The 14,215-nt window shown below is 43.8% G+C and overlaps 2 protein-coding genes across 4 annotated transcripts; both read right to left on the bottom strand.

The window, feature by feature from the left end:
- Positions 1 to 851: 851 nt before the first annotated feature.
- snrka (SNF related kinase a) lies at positions 852 to 10,904 on the bottom strand. 3 transcript variants are annotated; one of them, XM_049750646.2, is made up of 8 exons: positions 10,604 to 10,904; positions 7,734 to 8,066; positions 7,445 to 7,663; positions 6,992 to 7,238; positions 4,815 to 4,956; positions 4,283 to 4,495; positions 4,060 to 4,194; positions 852 to 3,242 (listed from the first exon to the last, which is right to left on the bottom strand). In XM_049750646.2, exons 2-8 carry the CDS (start codon positions 7,854 to 7,856, stop codon positions 2,036 to 2,038), a joined length of 2,286 nt encoding a protein of 761 aa, XP_049606603.1. In that variant the 5' UTR covers positions 7,857 to 8,066; positions 10,604 to 10,904; the 3' UTR covers positions 852 to 2,035. The 3 variants fall into 3 exon arrangements, with proteins under 3 accessions (XP_049606603.1, XP_049606605.1, XP_049606604.1); XM_049750648.2 differs by lacking the exon at positions 10,604 to 10,904 and adding an exon at positions 10,386 to 10,578; XM_049750647.2 differs by lacking the exon at positions 10,604 to 10,904 and adding an exon at positions 8,700 to 9,905.
- A 1,286-nt stretch (positions 10,905 to 12,190) lies between these two features.
- On the bottom strand, positions 12,191 to 13,817 carry rpl14 (ribosomal protein L14). The gene is made up of 6 exons (XM_049750650.1): positions 13,689 to 13,817; positions 12,913 to 13,014; positions 12,748 to 12,842; positions 12,564 to 12,663; positions 12,427 to 12,480; positions 12,191 to 12,298 (listed from the first exon to the last, which is right to left on the bottom strand). The coding sequence occupies exons 1-6, from the start codon at positions 13,689 to 13,691 to the stop codon at positions 12,227 to 12,229; spliced, it is 426 nt and encodes a 141-aa protein (XP_049606607.1). The 5' UTR covers positions 13,692 to 13,817; the 3' UTR covers positions 12,191 to 12,226.
- Positions 13,818 to 14,215: the final 398 nt, after the last annotated feature.

The raw sequence follows: 14,215 nt of genomic DNA, 5'->3' as shown, positions 1-14,215 counted from the left end.
GGTGCACGCTGACCTAGTACAAGCAGATCAACTGTCACGTGCTCATGTTCCCAGCCAAGTGGAACAATATAGACTGCTATGGTATGTAAGACACATGTTGCATTGTGGAGCACTAACAAAGTTGGTGTTTTGCCCTCAGGATTTTGATTCTACAACTAAGATTTTTGTCATCTTGCAAGAGACTCATTTAAAGATCTCGGTGTCCAATCAATCAATATTTCAGGATTCATAATCAATAGCATTAACTACATGCACCAGTGCAAATTGAAGCACTACTTACTGTTTGAGTCTTCTCTCATTTTCTGAACTTCTTTCTGAGACGTTTTTGCAGGAGGGGAAGCCTGCAGGGTTCCACGGGAGCAGCCATCTTGGAAGTGGGCGTTGTCCCATTAATGAATCAGAAGTGCTGAATCCGATTAAAAAGCGCAATTTTTATTTTGATATAAATGATATGCATCTGAATATGCCTTTTCTTAATTTAAACATGGGGGAAAAAATCCCCTGCTGGAACAGATTGCATTAATATCCGGTTGAGCGTGCATGTGACACGCTTCATTCACAATTTTAAAGTCACGCTGTGACCTCGTGTGTTTGATCCCGCATGGATTACGCGGTGTTTGTGTGTCGTTGCATCATGACAACACATCCTCGAGCTTCTCATCCGATAGTCTGATCCCCTTCTTTGTGGAATACTAGTCCAGATGTTGTCGAGATTACAACACTTATTAGTGAAAGCTTCCGGGCAGTGTGTTTTAAAAAAAATCAGATTAACATTCAAATATTAATTCAATGCAAATTTTACAAAGCAAACAAAATGTGTATTTTTTTTTAAATTAAATGTCAAACAACTCTTTCATTCACATCAGTTTATTCTAATATACCTCTATCATATACATACAGTACAATATGCTCAAGACATATGGCACATCCATAATTGTTGTACATTTTGCAGTCGCTGGTGTTGCTGTGTGGCTACAGTATAAAATGACTGTTTGTTCATCCCTCAGGTAGTACAGCTGTGTATATATATTTATATACACACACAGGTGGACTGAAGGTTGCTACAGCAAGGACACATGCACTGTCAAGATAAATATTCCACCAGGGGTGAGTCACACGTCCAAAATGAACACAGCGATGCTTGATGTGGGTCAGGGAGGCACTGTTGTCATGGAGAAAATCCCCTCCTGTCCCCCGGTTAGTTTTTGGAATGACGCTACAACAGCGGCTACCATGATTCCGGTAAAACATCTGGATGCGCGCAGGTTGCACCCGCTTAATTCCCTTTTCGACGTTAAGATAAAGAGCTGCCATTTTGGTGTACGTACGTACGTGTATGTACATGTGTGTAATGTTCTTTTTTCAGTCATTTTTCAAGTTGTGGGTGTTTCGATAATCCAGCAGGAAAAGAGGAGTAATGGTGCTTTCTACGGCGATACACTGAGATGAAGTGCTTCGGAGTTGTATTCACATATGTACAGAAAAAGTCCGCTGCACACGGCACATTGGGTCGTGCAGGCTGTTGTCTTTTTTTTTTTTTTTTTGGATTATTTCTGAGAAGACACTCCAGATAGAAAAATAAAAGTGGAGTACAAAAAAAAAACTGCGCACCAACAGCTTACTTGACTCTTTCATTCGTCCCCAGTTTCATGAAAGCACGCTTTCAGTCGTCTTTTTTTTCTTTTTAAATCGACAAAACAAAAAAACACCACAGTTAAAAAATAATAATTTAAAAATAAGTCAATAAAAACTAGCACAGTGCAACAAAACGTTATGAGATGAAAACCGCTCGGTTGTTCCTTCGAACAGCAAGTGTAGTCAGTGTGTTTGTGTGTTTACAAATTTTACATGATTGTGTGCAAACCTTGTGTGTGTAACAACACTTAAAGCCTCTTTTTTTTTTTTTTTAAACAGGCCACATCTCAAAACGAAGTCGGCATAAATGGCATTTGTTACGGAGATGGAATAAAAAGCTCGACGTGGCCTGAATGAAAAGACGATGAGTGCAGGAGTGTATTGAACCCTAAGCCGCCCCTTAGATGACCTGGCAGCAGCTGTGAGGGGTGGGGGTGCACAGCAGACCCTCCTTAGGGCTGCGGTGGATGTTGACCGACAGAGTCTTGTCGCTCAGAGGCATCTGCAGGGCACGGTTCTTCATGTTCCTGTGGGTCTCGCGGGCCAGGTCCAGCTCCCCCAGCATCAAGGTCCCTGAGCAAGACCCCTCCAGCAAGGGGTCTGCCAGCACGTCCCCCAAAGGGGGCGGCTGCTGGTACAGGTTCCCCCGGGGCGAGGGCCCCCCCAGAAGCGAGACCTTGTCCAGGCTCCCGGTGGAGCCGCCCACGCACATACGCCACACGGGGCGCTCCTGAGGGTCCCCACCGATGCCTGCCGGGCCGTTGCCTGGCGTCCCCCCGCCTGCGCCGCCCTTCAGGTTGTGAAACTGTGAGCTGAAGCATAAGCTCATCAACTTGAGGCTTTCCACCAGGCCGCTGGAAGCTTTGGCTGAGTTCTTGCCTTGGCCCAAAACCGATCCGGGACTGGTACAGTGAGAGGGGCAGTCCTGGGCCGACTCCCTTTTCTCACCGTCCTCAGTGCCGATTGCCGCGTCGGGCGGCTGCCGACTCTCCGTATTGTCGTCGCTCGTCACCGAGGAGGGCGTCTGAGTAGTGACGGGCGAGGCTGTTCTAGAGTTCAGATTGAGGCTGAGGCTGGGCTTGGTCAGGCCAAGCCCTTTTAATTCCCCCTCCTCTTCCTCATCCGCCTCATCCTCTCCTTTCTCATCCTCGTGGATCTGGTTGAGAACCGGCGCGCTCAAGCGGGACGTCAAGCGATTACGGGACGAGGCGAGGGACGACGAGGCTTTGGAGCGGAGCACCACTTGAGCGGGAGCAGCAGAAGGGGAACAACTGTCTTCCCCCTCTTCCTCTTCATCCTCCTCCACGCTAAAAAGGCTGAGACTGCGACTTTTACAAGACCCCCCTGAGCTTATGGAGCTCAGTCTGAGCGGGTTGGACTGGGGCTTAGAGAGAGGCCGGAGCCCCTTGTCCTGGTTCCCACCGACTGACTGCCGGTTGTCCTGCCTCTGACTGAGGTCCGGCAGTGCAGTTTTGGGCCGGGGGCCTTTATGGAGGCTTTCTGCGCTGCGGGCGGGAGATTGGGGCCCCCCGGGGTGTGACATCGCCGGACCCCCCAAACCATTGCTGACATCCTGATGGACATCCACTCGGGTGGGCCAAGACTGCCTGTGAATTTACATGCAGAAAAGTGTCACACACGAAGTCAACATCTCAGAAGATTGTTTTAAATTTTTTTGCGCCCTTTTTCCAACCACATCGACATAATCACGTTTTATTTGTTAACTGCTAGCCGTAAAGAAGATTTAGAACGCTTGTGTTAGTTCGCTACAATAAAACTAAATTGCATTTTCGAATTACTGCTAAAAAAAAGTGCTACAAAGCTCACTTTCTTATTATGTGAAAGGCCTCGTAAGTAAGAGTTCGTACTATTTATTATCTGGTGTTAACTGCTTGCTACAAAGGAGAGTTTTTGTGTATTTTATAGTCGTCGTTAGTTTCTATTTATAAAACTAAACTGTATTTGAGCATTAATCGCTTAACAAAACAGTGCGAAAATCTCATTTCTTATTAACGGCTTGCGATAAAGTCGCCTCTTCATTGCGTGTTGTCATCAGCATTTTATTCACGTCATTAAAAAAAATCACAACACAGCCATATGATTATTTTTGACATGTTATTTTCTTGTATGTAAAAATCACAACTTCCTTATAACTAAAAATGATTGTGTTTTTAAATGTTCATTATAATCAGTGTTATTTGGATATGTGTGTGTTTTTTTTTTTTCTTCTTAAGGAGGCCATCTGTCGCTATGCTGTCGAGTTCATCTGTTGCAGATTAAATGTAGACAGCGCCACAAAAGGCGGCCTTGACTCAAGGAGGGTGTGTTTACGACTTGGATGTGCTTTTTTTTTTTCTTCTTCTGCGAGGAGTGTAATTTACGTTTGACACGTTCTCAAGGTTATTTTTAGATGCATTTTTGTACCTGAACTGAGCCTTGCTGGGGCTGGGCGATCGCGTCTGGCTGTGCTGCTCCTTTTCTTGCCGATCCCTCAGCATCCTTTCAGCCAGCAGGTAGTAAGTCGCCGTGATGTGGTTGTACTGATTCGACTCCAGAGCCCTGACAAGAGCGAAGCGCTGCATGAGAATCTCCAAAATGCTATTTAGGTTCCTCCTGAAATTTCAGAGGAGCAAACAGTGGCACGTACTCTATTATGGCGTCTCGGTCGGCAATGCTCCCAAGAACCATACGCTGGATGATGGAGCCGTGTTCTTCTTCCAGCAAGCTTCGGTGGGACACCAGCGGAGTGGACAGCTTGGTGGCCGGCGACGGGTCCACGCCTTGGAGCCACGGGTGGTTCTCGATCTCCTCCAAAGTCGCTCGCTTCTTCGGGTCTCGCTGCAGCATGTGGCCGATGAGACTGACAAGAGAATTTATTTCCTTAATTCGAGAACTTTTACACATCTTCTCCATTTTTGGATTGAAAAGAAATTGTTAAAAAAATATAATACAAATAATCAATATAACTAAAATAAAATTATTATATCCAGAGCAATTCAAACTGTCCTGCATACAATAAAAGAGCAGTGTTAAAACGAGTGTGAGCAAGGGGGAGGAGAAGCCTCCACTCGCATCTTCACACATTGGCGGATATGAAATATGTAGCACCTGCCGAGCGGACTCGTCCATCTGCGTGTGAGCGTTTGCGAGCTGGTGTTTGTGTGTGCGCATCGACTCACTCTCGGCAAGCTTCGGAGATGTGCGGGGGCACAGTGTATTTGCAATCCATGATCATGGTGAGCGTCTCGCTGTCATTGGCCTCCTGGAAAGGCGGCTGACCACAGACCAGCATGAAAAGAATCACACCGAGACTCCAGATATCTGCAGGGGAGGTGACAGCGAGGCGTTAAAAGAGCAGACATAAACACGATTTTTTCCATCAAGCGGTATCGATTTGGTTCTGTCTAAAATGGGCAAAATTTTTTGCTATCCTTCAGCTGGAGTGTGAGAAAATGAAATATCTTGCAACAAAATACAAATGTAGTTTGACTGAATTTCGACGGCCATTTTGACCTAAATAGAAAAACATTGGTTCAAATGAAGCATGAAGCAGATTCATCCAGTGCGGAGGTCGTAAATATGCGCATCTGTCAGACTGGGGCCGAGACTCCCGTGGCCCTCGGGGGCACTCGTGCCCTCCCTGACATGTGTGCGTGCAATATCGCGGAAAGTGGGTTACCGCGTGCATCTCAGCACAGCGTCATACAAGTGCTAATTTCATGCTACGCTTCTTTTCGCCATTTTTGAGGAGGGGGGGAGAACAACTTTGCTTGCTGCGGGGCTTGGTGGTCCTTTGACACACTTAAATGGAGTGTTGAATTATTTTTCGATGAATTTGGATCGGGAGGTTGCTAAACTACCGTGCTTTACTTTTCCTGAGGAAAGAATTAAAAAAATTTATATTGAGAAAAAACAAAACAAAACAATTGCAAAGTTATAATGAATCACTGGGGGATACATTTCTTCCAGTAAGTTTTTGTGCTCCGGGGCGTCTCAAGCTGCTCTCAGTCACCATCTTACCTCCTGCCGACGTCTCCTAGCAACCGCGGCCGTCTCCCTCATTACTTGCGTCAGCGGTGCGTTCAACTTCCTTCCTCAGTAACTTTATTTACAAAACCAGATGGCTGACAACACATCGTTGAGCGACACAATAGACCGACGTTCCCTTTTATACACTATATAAAAAGTATGATTGTTTTTAAAGAAGCTAAATATTCATGTAGCAGTTTTGGTTGCTATTAAAAAGCGCTAACATACCGATATTTCATGAATTATGCATTTGCACCAATAGACCGGTTATTAGGCGTGGGTTTTTTTTTGTGTTTGTGCAGCTTGTGCTTGGTGGGGTGGAAAGAAGAAGTCTATATTTAACCCGACATTTGGAGGATGTTAAAAAAAAAAAAAGAGGGGGGGAGCAGACACTTCGCATAAGATCAAAAAGGCAAATAGGTGGGCAGAAATTTTAAAGTGATATTTACTTAATATTGTGTGGTGTCTTTAAATGATAAGCAGTTTTGCATCAGACACAATCAGCCTCTATTTTTTTCTAAACAGGGCCAACTAAAAGCGAGGACGGTTTTGTTATCTCTGTTATAAAGTGGGCTGGGGGCCACGTGGCACATTGCAGCCGGGTTATCTTGAAGCCCTGAACACACGAGTTGTGCTTCTAATTATTATGTCATTGTTCCCTGTGACTAAAAACCGCATCGCGCTTAATGACAAAATGCACAGACGCAGCACTAGCGCACAAAACAACACACAGCCGACACAATGGGTCATGTGACCTCACGTCCAGCTGATATTGTCCAACAACAGGATGTCATTATTTCACTCTGGAGATTTGGAGAACACTCATCTGCTTGGCACAAAATAAGAGAGGCGAGGAGGAGAAAATAGCGCCGCTAATCCACGCAGTGAGAAAAAAAAAAAAAGCTTCTCCATTTTGTGCACTGGCGTTAAAAGCAAGGAGGCATTTTCTTCTTAAATCCTCCACTGAAATATTTTTTTATGCTCTTATAATATTTTGACCTTTGTCTTGTGTGTCCAGCACAATTTACACTCACAATTTCAACCTTGGTCCTTTGGTATACATTCAAATATGTATGCGTCAATCCATTCAAATTTCTGACATAATTTAGCCTGGGACACTTTGAGGCCATGTGAACCTTGAGCTCCTTATCAGCCCGCTGATAAAACTGTCAGAGTGGTGGAGATTTGCAGAGACACACCTCCGCTCTTATTTAATAGCCAAATTGTGTGAGTGTTGATATCAGCATGAGTGTGCAAGTCATACATTCATTCTCCGACGACCGTAAAAGAATCAAACAAAGGTTCACTGTATTTGATTCCAACTCACCGACGGCGGGAGCGTCGTATTCGTCCCCGAGCAGGATTTCGGGGGCGGAGTAGGCCAGCGAGCCGCAGGAGGTGTTGAGCTTCTTCCCCGGCTGAAACCTGTTGCTGAAGCCGAAGTCGGTGAGCTTGACGACGCCCTGCTTTTCGAAGAACACCACGTTCTCGGGTTTCAGGTCACGGTGCACCACGTGCAGCCGGTGGCAGTAGGAGATGGCGTGCACGATCTGGGCGAAGTAACACTTGGACACCTGCAGGGGGGAAGACACAAAGGATGATCATTATGACAAAAGGAAATGCGTCATGGGTCGGATTCACAATTAAGTTTAATTGCTCGGATCCCATTTGGCCTAAAAGGTTTGTGGTTGTGTAGTTGTTGCGCAATACGGGGTCAGGGGTAGACAAAACAGACTTTGTTGTCATAAAAATTGCTGATTGAAGTCATGATCCGACTCACTTCCTCGCTGAGGCCTCCCTCGTGTTTCATGATGCAGTCGAACATGTCGCCGCCGTCCCCCAGTTCCAGGATGAGGTAGAGCTTGGTGGCCGTGTCGATGACCTCGTACAGGCGCACCACGTTTGGGTGCTGCACCAGTTTCATGCAGCGCACCTCCTGGAAAAGGTGGCCACGCGCCATCTGGTCCAGCTTGGTCTTATCGATCACTTTCACCGCCACCTGAAAAGTCAAAGGAGTCAGTCAGAAGGAGAAAGCACGAGAAATTAAAATATTAGGCGTACAAGCAGACCTTTTCCCCAGTGAAGACATGCCGAGCAAGTTTGACCACGGCGAAATGTCCGCGGCCCAGCGTCTTGTCCAGGTCGTAGAGCCCGGCGATCTTCCCGTCATGGTGACGTTTGAGGCCCGCCATGATGGGGCGTTGGCGGGAAGCGGGGGGAGGAGAAGTCTCGTGTCACCCTCTGGTCCCTCCGTCAGACGTCCATTTTGTCTTATGTGGGCCTTGACTGTCAGTTGAGGTGTGGCACGATAAGATAAGAAGAAGAAGGCCAGTAGCTGCTTGCTGCAGTGGCTTCAGGGGACGACGGCAAAAAGTTTCACTTTAATCCCATTTTGTCATGCTCTATGGGACAAAAAAAAAATCCTGAGGTCATAATGTGTTCCATGTTTAACTTTATTTTTAGAATAAGCCCCAGCACAATAAAATTTCAATAAAACACTCCTGGGTTTTTTTGGGTTTTTTTTTTTTGGAACGTGCCAAGCGGCTGCTATGATGCTATTATAACAAGTTGCTTGTTCAATAATATTGGATATTGCACGAAGGAATTAAATGGATTTCCTGTGTCCTGGTGTGTAGACTTCATTACCACTATTAGACACTGTGGGAAAGATCATGACATTTTCCAGTCATTGCTCAAGGCAGTCATAAGAGCCTTTTTTTTTTATGTTTCTCGTGACGCTAGCACAGAAGGCTGATTTATTTCTCGTGATACGGGAAAGCGTCAGCTCAATATCACCATAACTTCGAAGATTTACAAATATATGTCACTGTTAATGACACTAAGGACCATAAAAGGTGTTCAACAGAACAATAAAATCCCAATAATGAGGTCAACCGACAGGGGACCGTTAACCGACGATCATTCCGATAACCGAAATCATGTCATAGGGCGCCGCACCTCCATATGTGTGAGACACGCCTGGCATACTCAACGCCCAGAGGGAGGAGGAGGTGCCTGACATTCCACGAGCCTACCTGCATGCATGTCGAGCCGACACGGCGCAGACGACAGGCATGCCGAGTACAGGCATGGAACATTCCTGCGAGGTGATCCACACCTAGGTGTGCCCACACTCACCTAAATTCAAAGGAACAATAGCACAAAGACTAACTGTCGCCAAGGTGTTCATAGGAACAGCCAAATAGTTCATGCGAACCAGGAAATACCTACCGCCCACCTGCAGAAGCCTGGGCAACAAATATTAGAAACATTTCTCTGCGTGATGAAATTAGGGCTGGGTAACATGGCCTTAAATGGAAATGCTAATTAAAAAAGAAATTGCGTGTACAAGTGTACCTAATGTTGTGTCCTGCTTGAAGAGAAGCACCACACATGGCATGTTACGTGTGTTGTCTTAATCTCTTCCTTGCTGCTCAGGTTAGTACCTAATGAGGCGTAAATGTGTGAGCACGTAAATCCATCGAAGTAATGTGTGAGCACGTAAATCCATCGAAGTCACTTCTTGAAAATTCACATCAGGAGTATCTTATGTGAGCGGGCAACGCATCTTGATTTTTATGAAGGGTGTGTACACAAACGCAACACATACAGGAGCTAATATATCATAAGCTGCGACGTGACAAAGACTGATTCAATGAAGTGCCTTACATAATATGACAATGAAGGTTAAAGGGGATAAAATAAGATTATTTAAGATAATTGTTTACATAATATTCCACTTTCATCCTTTTAACCACTACAAACTAATAAATTGAATATTGAAGTAGCTTCACATTACGAATGGAGGGTTTCCCAAACTTACAAATAAACACACAACTTTATGAGCATTTTTTTTTTGCCCCAATATTGATATTATAGCAAGACACAAATCCACCGTGACAACACAGTTTATAGGAGTGGCAAGTTTGCAGAATCACATGAATATTTAATGCAAGACTACTCAACTCGATTCCCATTATTGCAGAAGATCGCTTCTCTAAGAGTACTGCAGCTACACAAACATGAATCAAGTCCTACAAACATTATAAACATTTTAGTTCTATGTTTGTTGTACATAACAATTAGATCTTAGGAAAAAAAAAAGACTTGATGTTGACATAATCACCAATTACATAGAGTTCAAAACACAAAGACACTGTGTGTGGATTACAAAACGGTAACCTAATATTATTTCTTTGAAAGGGGCAATCTAAGAGTATTTTAATTATACCAAAATACAAAAAATATATATAGTTTTAGAGCTGAGCATTGTAGTTAGCTTGTTTGCCTCACAACGGAATCTGTCAGTTTGAATGATTTCTTACTGCACATTCCAAAAAGATGCATGTTAGGTTAATTGATGATTTTGTCCTGAGGTTATAATAATTTCCACCTTTACAGGTCTTAAATTGGAAAACCAAAGATCTGGTCTTCCTGTCTAGAGCTCTTAATTTTGTATTCCAGCTCTTCCACACTGCCAAGCCCCAGTTGCTATTTTATAGACTAGTCTGTAGAAAATTGATAGCAGGCTGGCTTTGCACTTTTTAATCCACTAATCCATCATGCACTAGTAGTGACTAAAATTCGTGTTAATAAGAGTGATCCTTTTCCAATTCATACTTGACATGCAATTAATAAATTTGCATTGTATTTTAAAAATAGTTTACTCCAATAATTCCAATAATAGCAACAGTGTCAACAAAGCATTGTTTTATTCTCACCGCCATATGGGTCCCCTCAGCCTCCATCTAATGGACGGTAGTGCGGATTGACAACAACAACAAACCTCCCCCACTAAAAGAAAAAAAAGATCCCCCCGCATCTAGTTGACGCTGGGGGAAAAAAATCCCGCAGCAGAATCCAGTCGAACCTGGCTAACTTGACACAGATGGCTAACCGGGCCCACGGAACCAGCTTTCGCTTTGAATGCACCACTTACCGCGATGAGCAGAAGGAAGCAAGCCAGCCCAGTCACACTACTCGTCCGCTTCGGGCTCCCTTTAACCAGACGGCAAGGCCGCACGGAGATCCGGCCGCTGGAACTGCGGCTTTCAGCGACGCTTCGACCCGCTAACTTTTCGGTGATGCTCAGAAGCGATTTGGGTGGAACCATACGGCGTTTTAAACCCAAAGAGACTCGGAATAAAATTTGAACGCCTCTCTCTCTCACTCGAGCTCGCTCCAGTCCTCTCCTTCGATTGCGTCAAGCGAAGGATGTGGTTAGCGCTAACACAGGAAGCGAGCTCGGTGTAGTTATTAAAATAAAAGCTTCTTCTATACTACTTATTTATTACAAATTGAATGGGAGGCACATTATGAACATTTGAATACGAACTACAAATTAATGTAACCACACATATATTTTATAGCTCCTTTTTCAAATTGTAGTTTGGTAAATCAACCATCAAGCATTAGGTGTTTTATTTTTTAAAATAAATTTACCAGCTTTCGGTTGCTACACAACGTCAACTTGATTGCCAATGCGCAGCGACCAGCTCTGACGTCACAATTACGTTAATTCACTAAATATTTACTCTTTAACAGTGCAACATTCCTCCCAAAATATAGTTTTTTCTCTTTATTGCGTATAGTAACAGGACTTGGAGGTTTGTGAAACTGCATGATCTTAAAAGCTCAACGACAGATTCCGCAATCGATGTAATAAAAAGCTTACTGCCTAAAGAGTGTATTTATGAATGTGCTATTTGTAGCGCGACGGTGTTAAGAGTTGGCAAGGCACATGGGCAATGTTCTAGCCGATTATGTAATGGCAAGATGCTCTTGTACGGGTTCAAGCAGGATCTGCTTGGCCGGTGAGCTATCACACAGTTGGACTACGGCCAGTCACTAGTTTGGACTGCGGGAAGCGCGACATTTAATTTAAAACAGATTTACAGTACTGTCCAAATGTGAAGACCCTACTTAAACTAGGTAAGTTATGGTTGCTTTCGAATTATTTTGTTATAGCCTTAGGTTCTTGGCTTTTGCAAAGGGTACACACACGAACACAAAGCAACAGTTTCAATGTACATACTGCCCTCCAGTGGCACAAAGAAGTAATTGCTACTTTGTTGTGTAACATCGCCCCCCTCCCTTTCCTGCCAAATCCATCGGTAATTAACTCTGTGTTGATCATTTCCTGAACCACTTACATGCAGAGTACTAACGATAGAAAAAGGTCTGTTGCTAACGCTCCAAGACATTTGTCACATTTGCATATATATTCAAATCGGTTTTAATTTGCCACTCTGTGACAGACGATCAGAATAGCGTACACTATATTTAGGCAGTCAAATCATTGGGATTGGCACAATTTATATAGGGTACAGTGTTCCCTCGGCATGATGCTGCAAATAACAAAAGACGCCGTCAAGCGAGTATGCAAATACATACCTTCAAATATGCCGGGGGTTACTGTTTTGATTATACAGCCTACTGAGTGAGTACTCTCATTTTATATGCTTCCTCCCCATCCCCATCAAAACAGTTCCAGTGAAACCATAACATCCAAAGGACCAGATAAAGGTGTGGAACCAACCAGAATGTTTATTGTGAAAAAAAATTACTTCTTCTTTGCCGCCAGCGCCTTTGCTTTTTGGAGCTTCTTCACCTCGTTCTTGATGATCTTGTTCCTCTACACCAAAAAGGTCAGGAATTAGAAATACATACAAAACAGTATTTTCCCACATCCATTCGGGAAGTTTCAAGTTTTGCAGTATTTGAAAACAAAGTTGAACAAAAAGTTCTTTCAGGAACACTTACCATCCTCTTGGCTTTCATCACCTTGTAGCGGTCAAAGTCGGACATTTTGGCCCGCTGCAAAAAAGAAGTCAAGTTTATGCAGCCCATGTCTTAAACCTAGGAGTTGGGTGTTTAGAAGTATGACAAACAATATATACCTTCTCTCTTGCCTCGATCTTCTTGGCCCAGGTGCTGTTCGCCCACTTCTCGTTGACTTGGGCTTTCTCCCAAGCTCTCCGCACAAACTTTTGACGCGCACTGAGATCCAGCACACAAATACGCCAACGTGAAGTTATCGATGGACTTCCAGCCGTTCACTCACCGGACGAACAGTAAACTCACCTGTGAGGTACTTTGATGACGTAGTCCGTGAGCTGCATACATTTGAAGGGCAAGGCCTGCCTCTTCACGCCTGTGCACGGACCATCGATAAGTGCCTGGAAATATCACAAACCAATCAGTTATGCGTTGTTCAGTAAAAAATCACATTGTTTGTATAGCACATACCCTATTTTGGTCGATGACATCGACAATGGCCACCAGCTTGCCGGCGTAAGGCCCGAAAGCGATGTAGGCGACGCGTCCTATCTCGACGAAGCGTTTGAACACCTGAGAAAGGACAAAAAAGATTATTAATGCACAAAATGGTGTGATGGGCATAACTACTGAATACTTTGGAATATCTTTGACTTTCAGTTAGCTTATTGCTGTAAGAGGAGCCAGTTATACTGTATTATGATTCTGAAGCCACATAATACAAGTCAACATTGTTTACAAAATAATTCAAATGGCCAATGTGAAAATTGTAGTATTATATGGAAAACTTTAAAGGACAAAAATGTAAACAAATTAAACAAGTGTGATCATCATTGGACAGTTTAAACTCAACTCTAAATGTCCGCAAAGGTTCCACTTGATTGTCCATTATTTCAACAACATGTCATAACGAATTTGAAGTACGGTTAATCACATGCATGTAATGGTCAAATGTCATATGAGGATAATTAGAATTTCAATTATTACTTTTGAGTTGAAACCCGTTAGCTTCAGGGGTGCTATCGGCCTCGTCTACTATTCGGACCACGTTGTACAGCGCTTGATAGCCGACGCCGTTTTACGGACAAATATTACCGCCGAATAAAGAACCACAGCACCATTAGAAAGCTCAAGGAAGCGTGTACGGGTGCTTTTGAGTTTACATATGGCCAATGTTGTAGTAACTGGATAGTATATTTAAGAAAAAACGTCGTAGAGAAAATGCTAATGTGTTTCAGCGAACCTACCATGATGGCAGCCCGTGAGCAGAAAGAACGACACAGGTTGCAGCAGGAAGTGACGGTACTTCCGCTTAGGTTATACGCATGCGCAGTGTGTGAAGTTTAAATCTGGTTCGCCAAACAGCAACAACTACATCTTTTTTTCATATAAAATTTATAAAGTGATATGTAGTCTAGAATCAGAGTGCTCTCAGTTCCTCGCCCCTTGAAGGCAACATGGCTGAGACATACAATACTTGTATTTATTATAAGTGGCCCACCTAGGGGGATTTAAATCCCCCCCCCACCCTCAGCCAACGTTGACGCAATTCATTATTTTTAGTGTGTCCTCCAGTTGTTTTTCTAATTTTAATATCTGCTTCCAAACCTAATATCCAACGACAAAAAGAAACAAGGAAATTTACTTGTATGCGAATTGGGTGATTATGTAGTACCTACAACTGCCACAGTGCGGCGGTGCAGCTCATGAATCTATTTTTCATCTTGTAGCCATTGAACATGTTAGTATTAGTACCCTCCTTGCAACTTTGCTT

This window comes from Syngnathus scovelli, chromosome 19 (genome assembly GCF_024217435.2).
Source record: "Syngnathus scovelli strain Florida chromosome 19, RoL_Ssco_1.2, whole genome shotgun sequence".
In the NCBI taxonomy this organism is placed as follows: domain Eukaryota; kingdom Metazoa; phylum Chordata; class Actinopteri; order Syngnathiformes; family Syngnathidae; genus Syngnathus; species Syngnathus scovelli.
The sequence above is the reverse complement of the archived record's forward strand: the minus strand, read 5'-3'. Positions and strand labels throughout refer to the sequence as shown.

Bases quoted from the DNA above. Each gene is read 5' to 3' on its own strand.
- snrka (XM_049750646.2), bottom strand. From the start codon at position 7,856: ATGGCGGGCCTCAAACGTCACCATGACGGGAAGATCGCCGGGCTCTAC. The intron at 4,496-4,814 runs GTGAGTCGATGC...TTCTCTTGTCAG, and splicing joins ATCTCCGAAGCTTGCCGAGA to TCTCATCGGCCACATGCTGC. The intron at 3,243-4,059 runs GTACAAAAATGC...GTAAATTCACAG, and splicing joins CCCAGCAAGGCTCAGTTCAG to GCAGTCTTGGCCCACCCGAG.
- rpl14 (XM_049750650.1), bottom strand. The intron at 12,843-12,912 runs GTATGTGCTATA...TGATATTTCCAG, and splicing joins ATGTCATCGACCAAAATAGG to GCACTTATCGATGGTCCGTG. The intron at 12,664-12,747 runs GTGAGTTTACTG...GCTGGATCTCAG, and splicing joins GTCATCAAAGTACCTCACAG to TGCGCGTCAAAAGTTTGTGC.